The sequence below is a fragment of the Phascolarctos cinereus genome, unplaced genomic scaffold (genome assembly GCF_003287225.1).
Source record: "Phascolarctos cinereus isolate Bilbo 61053 unplaced genomic scaffold, phaCin_HiC Scaffold_4;HRSCAF=312, whole genome shotgun sequence".
Taxonomy (NCBI): Eukaryota; Metazoa; Chordata; class Mammalia; order Diprotodontia; family Phascolarctidae; genus Phascolarctos; species Phascolarctos cinereus.
In genome coordinates, this window is record NW_027555847.1 from 181,102,381 (window position 1) to 181,117,823 (window position 15,443).

At 36.0% G+C, this 15,443-nt stretch overlaps 1 protein-coding gene across 2 annotated transcripts in view; it reads left to right on the top strand.

Moving 5' to 3' along the window:
• PIP5K1B (phosphatidylinositol-4-phosphate 5-kinase type 1 beta) overlaps positions 1-15,443 on the top strand; it is a 334,132-nt gene that overhangs the window by 253,981 nt on the left and 64,708 nt on the right. For both annotated transcript variants that reach the window (XM_078152809.1, XM_021001802.2), the window contains one exon: positions 1,878-2,022. In XM_078152809.1, the coding sequence (XP_078008935.1) occupies positions 1,878-2,022 (145 nt within the window). The remainder of the gene's footprint in view (positions 1-1,877; positions 2,023-15,443) is intronic.

The window sequence follows — 15,443 nt, forward strand, 5'->3', positions numbered from 1 at the left end:
TCATAGACATGCTTTTTTTCCATGTTCTATTCTCCATAAAAAAAATCTCTACCATGGAGCCCTTTCCCTAGCTTGGAGATTGTTAATTTCTTTTTATGTCATGGACCCCTTTTGCAGTCTGATGAAGCCTATGGACTCTTTTTCAGAATAATGTTTTTTAAAGCATAAAATAAAATACATAAGGTTACAAAGAAATTCAATTATATCATCATGCAATTAGCAAAACTTAAAAAAACACACATACATTTGGACTGCTTTAGGTCTCTTTATATTTTGTGAGTTACCAGGGTAAATATCAGTCAAGCTATCCATCTACTTTCCACTACTCTTGATACATCAACATAGCTTACATTTATAGAGTGCTTTAAGATTTACAAAACTATTTATATACATTATCTCATTTGGTTTTCACTACAATCCTGTAAGGTACATATTGTTCTTATCATGTGTATTACTATTTATCATTCATTAAAGGGACCTACCCCTTTTTTCTGGTTCTCTCTTCCCCAAATGAACTAATCAATTTCTTTCTAAAACTCTAAAACTCTTTCAGATTTTGGGGTTTGTTCTTGTGAACAGTCCCTCTTTTACAAATGGAAAGTGAGGCTCAGAAAGCTTAAGTGACTTCTCCAGGTTAACACAGCTAGTAAGAGTCTGAAGTGTAATTTAAACATGGATGTTGCTGACTCCAAGTACAGTCCTCTATTTACTGTACCACAGATTTCCTGAATGATATTCCCTTTGCTGCTTATTTCTTGCATACATGAACATTAGGCATATTAGTACTATCACTCATACTGAAGTTTAGATTTTATTTTAGAAGGGGTGTATGAAAGTGATTAAAAGGAGTCCATGCTGACTTCAGAGAGAGTGAAAGTGGGTGGTAAATGGGAATTACAGATAGGTCAGCATGATCTTCCTTTCCTTTATGCTTAATAGAACCTGCAAGGCTCATCCTACAGTTACATGAATTGTAAGAGAAAAATAAGCACATTTTCCTGGTTTTTGAAGCATTAGTCTCTCCCAACAAGGTATCTGTTATCAATGTATCAAAATCATTCCAGATACACAGTAATCTCTGAAATGTTTTGAATATATATCACATAAAGGGCGATGGAGAAGTATATGGGGTGTGTTAGGCAAAAACATAACAAATGATAAATTTCAAAGAATAATAAGAATAAAAGATAGCATAAGGGAATGTTTGGGGAAAATAAAAAGAAGGTGGGGACTCATATGAAGAGGGTGAGAGATGACACGTGGACAGCCAGACTGCTCTAATGACGTTCTTTTGGTGTTAGGAGAAAGCAAAGATGACCTCCAGAGTATTGAGTGGCCCCCTTGTGGTGAATTTCTAGGACATGAACTAGAGTCATACAGGATAGGCAAGCATGGTTGGGTTATGATTGGTGCTGCTAAACTAGTCCAAATGAAATTATAGGTCCATTTGAGGACGGAGTTGAGTGTTATTCCTAGGATCTAATCACAGGAATATCCTTGGATAATGTTAATAAAATATCCATTACCTAGAGCAGGCTTTGGTTGTAATTAGCAGTTACCCTATTATATTTATCCTGTACACATCTTGCTAATTCAGAATTCTTAGAGCTAAAACAAAACCCATGACTTCAAAAGAACATTCCTAATGTAATTTCTATAAACTATTTTCAAATTAATTCTGTTCCCTTACTATTTAATCTATTTTCATGAACCTTTTTATGTTCTATAGAAGTACAAAAATGAAGTCAACTCACAATTTAATTGGCTGTCAAACATGTCTACCTTGTGCTTTTGCCAATTTAAATGACAATCAAATCTAAAGTAATACTGTATTAACTACGATTCATTATTGTTGCTGCTGTTTACACTTTTCACAGCACTGGGATCCAGGCACCGACCAGACCTTGTGCCGAGCACTCCATCTCTGTTTGAAGCGGCTTCCTTAGCAACGACAATTTCGTCTTCTTCTCTGTATGTCAATGAGCAATACCCACATGATGGAACTACACTTTATTCAAACAGGTAACAGTTGCCTTTTAAGTAAATGACCTAGTTACTCATCAAACAGTGTTACCACGGTGATATCATGCCTAGGACAACGTCTCTGCCTGATGGGGTTTTCTTGATCCAAATGCCATTTTATTCCAATTGCCCCTTCTTGGATGTAAAAGTTGGAAAAATTGTCGTACTCTGTTGTCATGGTTCTGAAAAATTCATCAGTAGGAACAAGGCACATGTTTCTCTTTTATGATAGCTCTATTTGGAGATTAGCAATGTGGCTGTGTGAAGGGAGCCAAGTCTTTGGTTTGTAATTTTCTGCAAACAGATTTTTTTCCCTAAGCAAGTGATTCATTAATATTACATAGCCCACTGCTAAGGTATTTTAACATTTACTTTATGTCAATGAGCTTAGTGATTTTCGTAAACATTTAACGTGGTTTTTATATTTTGTATGGCTTGTCAGAATTAGCTAAGTTAAAGGATACCTTTGTTGGTTTTTTTTTCCTTTTGAAATAAAATATTAACATGTGACTTCTGATGATAGATAGTGGTATCTTTGTAGAAACTTGACATGAGAGGTCACAAAGATATGGCTATTTTATTTTATGACACAGAGAGGGAAGAGAGACCCATGTGTGAATGGGAAGGAGGAGGAGAATATTTCCAGATTTCACTTTGCTCTACTCAGCTATGTAGGGGGTTTGTTTTTGTTTCTGTAATGAATAAACATAAATACAACAGGCTCTCATATGTTCCAGGCCAAAATCTTGATGGTATCACAGTTTATAGAGATTATTGCTCTAAGATCTTAAGTAATTTACTTCTTCAGAACTACAAAAGGTATTTGATTAGGTTAGTCTCTCAAGATTAGAGATATTTGAAATGATATGCATGATATTCAGTTGTGCTTAGACTCTCTTAATTTAATAGGCAAAATTAGAGGCAGCTAAGTGGCTTTCTGAGCCAGGAGTCAAGAAGGCCCAAGTTTGGACTCAACCTTAGACAATTACTAGTTGTGTGACCTTAGGAAGTCACTTAACCTCTGTTTGCTTCAAATTCCTCAACTGTAAAAAAAAGTCCAACAACAGTACCCCCCTCCCAAGGTTATTATGAAGGTCAAATGAGATAGCATTTCTAAGGCTCTTAGAACAGTGCCTGGCGCAAAGTAGGTGCTATAAAAATGTTTATTTCCACCTCTTCTTACCATACCCCCATCCCAGCTAAATAGCAATTTCCTTATATTGTACATTCTAAGGAGACAGAAACTGGTTTATGTAGAAATTTTTGCATTTCAAAAAATGGTGGATCCATATATCAATGAAATCACAGGTCCGGGCCCTATCCATATAATGATGCTTTTTAAGTTAGAGGCATATATGTGAGTAAACGTTAACAGAAGGGAAGCTTAAGGGCTATACTTTTGTTGTTATTTAGTCATTTTCAGTTGTGTCCAACTCTTCGTGACTCCATTTGGAGCTTTCTTGGCAAAGATACTGGAGTGATTTGCCATTACCTTCTCCTGTTCATTTTACAGGTGAAGAAACCGAGGCAAACAGGGTTAAGTGACTTGCCCAGGGTCACAAAGCTAGTAAGTGTCTGAGGCCAGATTTGAACTCACTAAGATGAGTCTTCCTGACTAGAGGCCCAGCACTCTATTTACTCCTCCACCGTATTGCCCTGAGTGCTATACTGGCATCCCCAAAATATCAAAAATGAAGGCTGGTCAATGTTGTCTTTCGAACCCATTCAAAATACCCTACCATCCAGGGACTCCAGTTACTGTGACAACACTGGGCTTGCTCTCCCCAAGTGCTCTCTGTCAATCGGTAAACATTTATTAAGCACCAACTCTGTGCCAGGCACTGTGCTAAGCCCTGAGGATACAAAGAAGGGTAAAAGATACCCTGTGCTCTCAAGGAGCTCACACTCTAATGTCAGGAACCATATGTTGCTCCATAAACATTCAGGACTTTGTTGACACCATGTTCTCCTCTCATAACAATTCATTATCCTCTGAAAGCTGGGTCCTCTGTGTTTTCCAAGGTGACAGTTAACTCTTTTGGTCTCATCTGTAACATGAGGGGTTTGTAGTAAATGACATCTGAGATCTAGGACTTTTTCAAAATTATTCTAAAATTTTTGCTATGTGGAAAGTTCACATCTGCATGTGGGCTAAATTCTATGGAAGTGAAATCCCCAGAACTCCAAATTTTTTGTTATGATGGATTCTTCTTAACTTCCTCAAAGGTAGGAATTCTGCTTTCTTCATCTTTGTAACTTCTCTTCCCACCATAATCACTTATGAGACTACTTGCACACAGCAAGAATTTAATAAATATCTACTGAGTTGAATTAAATCAAATATTGATTTAAATAATTGAGCTTTTGGTCAAGATGTGTGGATCTTTGTTATTTAGGGATTTCCACAGTAATGGTATTTGCCATAATGGTATTTATCCTGTAGCTATTGATTTTTTTTTCATAAACTACACACCATTAAAATGATTTTAAATTTGTTACAGACTGAATGTTAAAATGACACCATTAGTTTAAAATGTCACATTGCTAAGAATATGTCCCCAAAACTCCTTATTTAAAAATGAATGTTTCAAAGTTATTAATGGAACTTATTTTCTATTAATGTTCCACTCTGCTTGAGCTTATAATTTGGGTTCTTCTGCAGAATAAAATTGCAGCTGGATTTCCCTTACCATAAAATGATTGAAGTAAAAAAGTGGCAAAGGAAAGAAGTGATGGAACTGGGGCAAGGAGAAAGGATGATGGACGGATATGACATGACCCCTGTCCTGTAGGAGCTTGGGATTGATCTGGGAAGATGGGACCTAGCTGTACAAAACAATTATACATTGTCTTCTATCATTCTCCAATTAAGTACAGAATTCGTGGATATAGAATATAAAAGGCTACCAGAATTTGGAGAAATATGTGATGTCTCTGATCTTTGCCATTATCCCTTTAGTTAACATGGGAAAGGAGAGAAGCAGCAAGTGAATAATAACAGAAGGGCAAGTAGCACTCCATTCATATACTTCCAACCCCCTAGTCCTGGCTCAGGTTATTGTCAAAGAATTATCATCAATAAACTGAAGAAAGTAGAAAGGATTATCACCATTTTTATTATCATCATTTTTGCCACCTGAGCCCCGCTAGATAGTGCATTCATTTAAGAAAGAAGACCTTCAGGCATCATCTGTTCTGACATTCTGAGTCCTGGGAGCTAATCTTAATGATATTTGGAAATAAAAAAAGGGTCAAATGCAGATTTTGTCATTCACATAAGAGATTTTTCTGCTTTTCATTTGTTCTGCGTCTCTTTCCTATTGAAAAGAAATATTTTTATCATGGCACTTTGACTTCATGCTATGTGTACATGCCCTCAAATGGTCTCCAACTAGCATCACAAGCAGTGGTTGTTCTGACCTTTTTATACTTTTGAACTTTTTCAGAATATCTGTAAGGCAACAAAAGCCTAGATGGCTAGATAGCTAAGTTAAATGTTTCAGTTAGGATATTGTGATCAGTTAAGACAATGTGGTACAGTGAAAAGAAAACTACCCTTGGAGTCTCAGAACCTGAGTTCCAATTCCACCTTTGAATCTTACTTCCCTGTGACTTTGGGCAAAGTTAACCAACCTCCCTCAGTTTCCTCATTGGAAAAATGAAGGAATTAGATTAGATGGCCTCCAGAGTCCCTGCTAGATGTAGATCTATGATCTTATCATCCTAGGAGGGGTGAGAGGGGGAAGAGAGTGAGCCAATCCACTAGCCACAGTGAGACATTACTGATAGATAGTCCATATGCTATTGAAATGTCCGGAGGAAGGTCCCCAACATGCTAGGGGCAAATTTACAGGAAAACAGGGACAAGAGTTGTATGGGATTGGAAGGCACAAATGGAATCATTAAAAGGAGCGCTTTTTTTCTCGACTAATGGTATTTTTTTTTGGAATTTGTAATTTTAATTTTCAGTTCCAAATTCTTTCCCTCCCTTCACCTCTCCCCCAACCATTCAGAAAGCAAGAAATGGACTACCTATTATACATATGAAGTCATGCACATTAGCCACACTACAAAAAAAAAAGAAGAAGAAGAAGAAGGAAGGGAGAGAGGGAGGGCGAAAAAAAGGAAGGAAAGAAGAAATGTTTCCATTTGCACTCAGAGTCCATACATTTTCTCTCTGGAAGTAGATAGGTTTTTCATCATAAGCCCATTAGAACTGTCATGATCATTGCATTAATCAGAGGAGCTAAGTCTTTCACAGTTGATCATCATTATAATATTGATTTTACTATGTACAATTTTCTCTTAGTTCTGCTCACTTCGTTTTGCATTAGTTCATATAAGTCTTCCCAGGTTTTTTGAAACCACCCCTTCAGCATCTTATAGCATAATAGGATTCCATCACAATCATATACCACAACTTGTTTAGCCATAACCCAATTTATGGTCATCCCTTCAGTTTCCAGTTCTTTGCCACAATGAAAAGAACTGCTATAAATATTTTTATAAATATGGGCCCTTTTACTTTTTCTTTGCTCTTGTTGGAGTATAGACCTAGTGGGATTGCTCAAAGGGTAGGCAAAGTTTTATAGTCCCTTGTGCATAGTTTGATATTATTCTCCAGAATGGTTGGACCAGTTCACAGCTCCATCAACAGTACATTAATGTACCTATTTTTCCACATCCCCCAGCATTTGTCATTTTCCTTTTCTGTTGTGTTAGCCAATCTGATGGATATGAGGTGGTATCTCAGAGCTGTTTTAATTTGCATTTCTCTAATTATTAGTGATTTTGAACATTTTTTCATATGATAGCTTGTATTTCTTCTTCTGAAAACAGCCTGTTCATTGCCTTTGACCATTTGCCAATTAGAGAATGGTTCTTAATTTTATAAATTTGGCTTAGTGTCCTATATATTTGAGAAATAAAACCTTTATCAAAGAAATTTGCTATGAAAATTTCCCCTCAGTTTTTTACCTTCCTTCTAAAGTTGACTGCATTGGTTCATTTCTGCAAAATCTTTTTAATTTAATGTAACCAAAATTATCTGTTTTCCCTCCCAGAATGCTCTCTATCTCTTATTCAGTCATGAACTCTTCCCTTATCCCTTAACCGGAGAGTTAATTTTCCCATGCTCCCCGAATTTGTTTATATTGCCCTTTATGTCTAAATTATATACCCATTTTGAGCTTATCTTGGTATATGGTATGAGATGCTGCTCTATACCTAGTTTCTGCCAGATTGATTTCCAGTTTTCCCAGCAGTTTTTATCAAATAATGAGTTCTTATCCCAATAACTGGGATCTTTGAGTGTATCAAATACTAGTATTTGATACTAGTATTTCATTTCTGTATGTTATATACCTAATCTATTCCATTGATTTCTATATTTCTCCTCCAGGACCATTTGTTTTATTGACTACTGCTATGTAGTATAGTTTGAGATCTGGTACTGCATTCTTTTTTTTTATTATTGATTTCCTTGATATTTTTAACCTTTTGTTCCTCAAAATTAATTTTGTTATTATCTTTATAGTTCTATAAAATAATTCCTTGGTGGTTTGATTAGTATGGCACTGAATAAGTAAATTAGTTGAAGTAGTATTGCCATTTTTTATTATACTGGTTCAGTCTACCGATGAAATTAATATTTCTTGAATTATTTCTTTTCTTTACTCCTGTAAAGAATGTTTTATAATTGTGTTCAGATAGTTGCTGTGTGTGTCTTGATAGGTAGACTTAGAAACATTTTATATTGTCTTCAGTTACTTTAAATGGAATTTCTCTATCACTTCCTTCTGAGTTTTGATGGTAATATATAGAAATGCTGATGATTTGCATGGGTTTATTTTATATCCTGCAACTTTGCTAAAGTTGTTAATTGTTTCAACTAGTTTTTTGTTTGTTCTCTAGGGTTCTTTAAGTATACCATCTGCAAAAAAAATGTAGTTTCATTTCTTCATTGGCTCTTCTTATCCCTTCAATTTCTTTTTTTTTGTCATATCACTACAGCTAGCATTTCTAGTACAATATTGAATAATAATGGTGATAACAGATATCCTTCCTTTACCCCTGCTCTTATGGGGAAGGCTTTTAGTGTATCCCTACTACAGATAATGCTTACTTACTCTTGGTTTTAGATAAATACTAATCATTTTAAGAAAAGCACCACTTATTACTATACTTTCTAGAGTTTTTCATAGGAGTAGTTATTGCATTTTGTCAAAAGCTTTTTCTACATCTTTTGATGTGATCATATGATTTTGTTGTTTTTATTATTAATACGATTAACTATGCTGATAGTTTTCCTAATATTGAACCAGCCCTGCATTCCTGGTATAAATCACACCTTGTCATGATATATGATCTTTGTGATATATTTCTGTAATTTCCTTGCTAGAATTTTGTTTGAAGTTTTTACATCAATAGTCATTGGAGAAATTGGTCTGTAGTTTTCTTTCACTGTTTTTGCTCTTTCTGGTTTAGAACCATATTTGTGTCATAAAAGGAATTTGGTAGAATTAGAAAGAGTGCTTTCAATAGAGAGATCATAGATTCATCAGAGTAGCCCTTGCAAAATTAACTATTGATCTGTTCATTTTTTCAAATGTAGAAACAAAACTATTTTCTAAAATAATGGGTGTGGGAGGAGAAGAAAGCATGAGTCCTTGGGAAGGTAGCATGGCATAGTAGAAAGACAATGAAAGCTAAAATTAAGAGCCCCGAGTTCAAAGCCCAGCCCTAGCATTTACCAGTTCTTATGAACTTAGATCAGTTGACCTCTTTCTGAATCCTCAATTTTTTACTTCTACAAATTGGGGGTCATGATACTCATATTACCAATGTAGAGGGTTGTTACGAAGCAAATGCTTTATATACCTTAAATCACATCCTGTAGTCTAGAAAGGATACTAGTTTTACAGTGAGAGGATCTGGGTTCAAGCTCTGTTCTGTAGTTTACTACCAGTGTGACCTTGGGCAAGGTACATCTTTAAAATGAGGAGGCTGGACTAGATGACTAACTAAGGTCCTAGTTCTAAATCTAGACTCTGAGATACTTTCCAAGTTTAATTTGCCCCATTTTCCCTACATTTTCACTATTTTCCCTATAATGCAAGGCCTGGAAGAAGAAATGAAACAATATCCTTTTCACTGAAATAGATTTGCCTTTTTAAGTTGACATTACATCTATTCTGTGACTACCTGTAAAGCCAATAACAGAAAGGGAAAACGTTCATTGTTCCATCATTTACTCTTTGGCATTTCTCCCTTCAAAGCTTTCTGTATCAGCATCCTTTCTTCTTACTCCTAAGCAAGGCAGACTTTTGCATTAGAGTACCAAGAGTTCCAATGGCTGTTATCCCAATAAACATGACCTGGCCACATCTGGTGAGCATGAAGAATCAATCCACAAGCATTTGTTGAGTGGCTACTTTGGGCCTGGCACCTTACTAGGCACTAGGGATATATGAAGTTAAAGCATGAAACCATCCCTGCGCTCAAGGACCTCACATTATAAAGGAGGGTACACCTTTTACACCTATGAATATATACAGAACAGACATAACAAGATTAAATAAATACAAACTAGTTAAAAAGAGAGAATACAAACACTGAAGGTGGGAGGTGGGGAGGTTGTCAAGAAAGGCGTCATCTGTATAAGATGGTACTTACACTGCATCTTCAAGGAAGAGAAGGATTCTATGAAGCAAATGACAGGAAGGAATGCTTTCAAGGTAGGGCCAGTACAAAGGGATGCAAATGGGAGATGGAGTGCTATGTGTGAGGAACAAAGGAAATGCCAGTTTGGCTGGATTATAGAGTGAGGGATAGGGAGTAATGCATAATGAGTCTGTAAAGTCAGGTCAGATTGAGGTAGTGAAGGGCTTAAAAAGCTAAACAGAGTAATTTATACGTTCTCTGAAGGCAACTGGCACTGCTGGAGTGATTTGAATAGGGGAGTAAAATAGTCAAGAGAAGGAAAGACATCTAAGACTCCCTCTTGCCTCTATACTCCAATGTCCTCAGCCTTGCTGATGAGTGTTACAGGGAGAATTTTTTTTCCTAATTTGAATTTTAGAAGAGTCTTGTCCTATGTTTGAACCATTATTTGTTGTTTAATGAGAAAAGATGATACTTATTTCTCAGAACTGCTAAGAAAGGAGAAAGAATAAAGAGTAGATTTAACAAAAACTTAATGCAGTCTTTAGAAAATCCTTTCAATAAGAATTCAATGAAAATTGAATCATGATAATGATGGGCACTAGCTCAGATATTTTTTGCTCTTTGTTTTCATGGTCACTGGTATACAAATCCTCTCCAAGTTCTGTGCTTCTATATTTTATACACTGTTATTTTCAGAATTATCCCAGACAAAATGTACCTGTATAATATTTAACTGTAGATAATAATAATAGCTAACAGTTACATAGCACTTACTGTGTGCCACGTGCTGTGTTAAGTGCTTTACAAATATTATCTCATTTGGTCTTCACAACAAGTCTAGGAGGTAAGTGCTATTATTATCCCCATTTTACAAATGAGTAAACTGCAGCAAACGGAAGTTAACTGACTTGCCCAGGGTAAGTAAGCTAGTAAGTATATGAACTTAGATTTGAACTTGGGGCTTCCTAACTCCAAGTCTGGTGCCCTATCCACTGTACCACCTCACTGCCCCATAAATAGAGCTTTATGAAATATTAGAGTGGTAGATCTAAAGAGATTGTAGATTTACATCAGTTGTACTTCATTGGGCCCTTAAGAACAATGGGTAAGACATTTAATAATCAGAATAAGGTAGATATCATTCATTCACATTGATTAAAACAAATACCCATTGATAAAACAACCCTCCTCTCATACCTAGATCACACCGTACCCACAGTCAAGTTTTAGACTTGGAAAAAGTGATATTCCTTTATTATCTTCTCCAGAAATTATCCTGACCTATCTTTTCATATATTTACCTCATCTAGAACAAAGTATAATTTAGGTGATATTTTTAATGTAATTTAAGAGGTAGCCTAGGGGGGCAGCTAGGTGGCACAGTGGATAGAGCACTGGTCCTGAAGTCAGGAGGACCTGAGTTCAAATCTGGCCTCAGACCAAACACTTGACACTTATTAGCTGTGTGACCTTGGGCAAGTCACTTAACCCCAATTGCCTTTAAAAAAAATTTTTTTTAAAAGAGGTCGCCTAGGAATTACTATTATATCTAGGTTTAGACATTGTTGCAATTGTGCATTTTTGGTCTTTCAATTCTGCTTACTTCACTCTAAAATTCTAAATCATTCCATATAAGTCTTAGGAAATGTGCGGTATCAGGGGCAGCTAAGTGGTGCAGTGGATAGAGCACCAGCCCTGGATTCAGGAGGACCTGAGTTCAAACTTGGCCTCAGACACATAACACTTATTAGCTGTGTGACCCTGGGCAAGTCACTTAACCCCATTGCCTAACCAAAACAAAAAACAACAACAACAACAACAACAACAAAAGAAATGTGTGGTGTCATACATAGAGTGCCAGATCTGGAATCAGGAAGACCTAAGTTCAAATCTTGCCTCTGACACTAACTGATCCTAGGCAAGTCACTTAACCTCCCTTGGCCTCAGTTTCAACTACAAAATGGAGAACAATAATGCCTTGTAGTACATCTCCCTCACAGTGTTATTTCTGAGGAACAAATGAGATAGCATACAGAAAGCACTCTGGAGGCTTTAAAGGACTCCTGAGGTCTCAGTCGTTATTGCTTCCATGCTTCTCGGAATTTTCCATAGTTGTCGTTCCTTGTTGTACAGTAATATTTCATTTCAGTCACGTGCTACCATTCGTTCGGTCATTCCTGAATCATTGGACACATTTTTGTTTTGACTTTTTGTTATTACAAATAAAACTGCCATTAATGTAGGATTTAGGGTCACCAAAGACCTTCCATCCCACTTGAGGTGGGGGTTAAAAGACCAAAGTTTCACAGATATCCTGAATAACCACTTTTCCCCTTCCAATAGTCAGTCACACAGTAGGAAAGGTACTTGTTAGTCTTAAGTAAGAAGCAGAAGGGAAAAGGTTCTCTCAATCACAAAATAAAATGTCTAACAAAAATTTTCTCTAGATCAAGTAGTTAAGCACATGTAGCTTGTCTTTCTTGTTAATGACGTCATTAGGGTTTGAATCCAACAACAGGACAAAGGATATGAACAGTATAGTAACTTTTCTTACATAATTTTTTGAGTTCTAATCACAAATCTTTATCTGTTCAGTCTTGCTTTTCACATATGATTTTGAATAAGATTTCTTTCAGATGGGAGTAGCTATAATCATGTTAGAAGAGTTGGTGGGGGGAAGGGGTCTCCATTAAGCAAGTGAATCATGATAATAATAGGCACTGACGCAGAACAACAGCAAGAATACTGTTCTCTCTCACACAGAATGGCTTGTAAGACTGGTTCATTGTCATCAGAGTAATCAATTAAGAATTTGTATAGGACAGTGAAGCACCAAATAAAATTGCCAGACACCATGTTGTTACTCAAAGTCAATAGTCATTGCTTGACTGAATATGACCCTTTGTAAGGACATTAGAAAACTGTTGGAATATATCTAACTAATTTGTCTATGCAGAAAAATTGGAAAATGACTGTATCTTGTCTACCAAAAAAAAGTACTGTGATAAGCCAAAAATTAGTGAGAAATTTTGGCAAGTGGGTAGATTTTTTAAAAATGTGTCTCAAAATCCAACTAGGCATTTCTTTTTTCTTTCTGATTCTTCCTTCAATACCTGTTAAAATCTTGCTTTTTGATATATATTGTGTTTTGTGGCTTTATGTCAATATCTTTTCATAGAAATACTCCCTGCGAGAATATCAGTAACTACTGACCCATATACCTACTTTCCTATCCCTACAAAATGTTTGAGAATAATTACACATGTACCAAGGACATCCTTGATTGAAATATAAGAAAGGAACAGATAGGCTTTCACAAATAATATTCTACAATAGATTTTACAGGCACACAGTTGAATATAAGACCTCACTGTGCTTATTGTTAACTATTAAAGAAAAAAATTTTCTTTAGTAGAACAAAACAGCTCTTTTAAAGTCTCTTCTCAGACAAGATGTGTCCCTGGGATATGTCAGAGTCTTATAAGATTCACTGAAAGATGTAAATACAGAGATAACTTTGTCCAGTGATGCTCTGGTTATTACTATTAAGGAAAGAATAAAACAAAGTAACAGTGCTCACCAAAGATACTTACCATTATCATGGAGGACTATAGCTTACATTCCATATAGATGGTTAGGTTCTCCAGATGTTTCTATGTAGAGATGAAATTTTGTTGATTGTATCAAAAGTCCTGAAACATTGCAAAATCTACTAAATGAAACTGCTAATCACTCAAAAGAGTCTAGTATAACCAACTACAGTTGAAAAACCAAATGGATGAAAAATGTTTGTTTTCTATGATGTGTAATTACACCATTGTCCAAGCTGTAATATGCTGTTGAATATACAATCCATAGAACTGGTATATCAGAACACATTTGTAGGATAGACACTGAGAATGGACAATGAGCTGGACTCAGAATTGAATAGATGGAGGAATATGGGTTGAATTGATTTAGGGGCATTGTACAGTTCTTTTAATGACCTCAGCCTTCTCCCTGAAAAAAAAAAGGTCTATGTTTTTATCATCAGTATTTTTCTAGTGATGCTCTATTACTACAAGTCATAGACTACCACAGTCCCTAAAGAATTAAAATTTCAGGTCACCAAGAGGCCAATGGAAGTGACACACAGTTGGTGTAGGTAGGGTGCAACATACAACTATGCCCAAGAGAAGTGGCATAAAAGAAGCCATCAGAAAACTCTAAGATGAGAAAACACAGTGGAATGATTGTGCAACTAGAGAAAAAGATAAACCAATAGACAGGTATCAAGAGATCTAAAGGAAGCTGCTCCAGCCCCCACACCAGCACAAACTGTCTGCTACCTCTTGAAGTTTTGTAGGAGGTCAGAGAAAATGATCACACAGTCAAGAAAGGATGACTTGTAATAAACACCACTGGAGAGAGTGTCCACCTCAATGAGATTCAGACCCACAGAAGTGGTATCTCTCACCCATGTTTGTCTTTTCTATCCAGATCTGATTCTAGCTTAAATTTCTAGAGATAAGGAACTATTTCCCTGTTTTTCTTGTCATATTGCCCAGGTTCTTTGACATAATAAATGTCCCCTAAATACATATTAATCAACTAAATACAACAGTTGTCACTTTCAGATGGCCAAAGAAGGAATACCAAAAAACTGATTGAAGTTTACAGAGAGAATTTAGGCACAGAAAATGAAAGGTATCTGTTTACTGCTTCTCCTTTCTCATCATAATATTTATCAGAACCTCTAATTTTTCAAGTACAGAGTCATGATCCACATTAAAATGCATGAGACAGGTAATTCAATGGACAGAGCCCTGGACCTGGCATCTTAAGTTCAAACCCATGCTCATACACTAACTAACTCTGTGATCCTATGCAAGTCACTTAATCTCTATCTGCCTTAGTTTCCTCACCCATAAAATGGGGGTGATAGTAGTACCTACCTCCCAGGGTTGTTGTGAAGATAAAAAGAGATAATACTTGTAAAGTACTTTACAAACCTTAGAGCACTATGTAAATGCTAGTTTTGTTATGTATGAGAGTTGCAGATTCTTCTGACTTACTCTGGATTATTATTCAATGTGAGGTGTGAGTCTATTTTAAAAAAAAAAAGATCTGGTCAGCAACTGTTCCAAAAATTCATCTCTCTTGCTTTCCAAATGTAGCTACATTTGTGAGCTAAGTTAGCCATTCTAAATTAGAGACACCAAATTAAAGTTGAACTCTGAGAACTTTTGAGTTCCAAATGGCAAAATTTTAGTAGATGAAACTTATTTATTCAGTATTAAGCATTAATAATACACAGACACAAGATATTTTTGATGGAGGGCACCTAGCTCTCTATAATCACCTGATCATTCAAACCTGTAGGCAATAAAGGAAGTTGTGGGTTTTTTTTTTTAACCTGTGTTGTTGACTGAGAGTGAGACTTATTTAGAGGCAGAAAATATGGTGCAAAGAGCACTAGATGTGGACCCAATAGACTTGGGTTTGAATCCCAACTCAAATACTCACTAGCTGACTAACTTTGAACAATTCTCATAATGTATTTTGATTCTCATTTTCTTTACAACCTGTAAAATATCCTAGCAATATTTACAAAACAGCCACCTTACCTGGCTGTTGTGAGGAAAAAACAGCTTTATGAAGCATAAGCCTCTATGCAAATCTGCGAGGTTTATTTATACTGTTGCCTAGAGGGATCTTCACATTTTAATGGTGTTTGTTGTCTGATAATGTTCATAAAGTACTTTAAAATTCCTTTT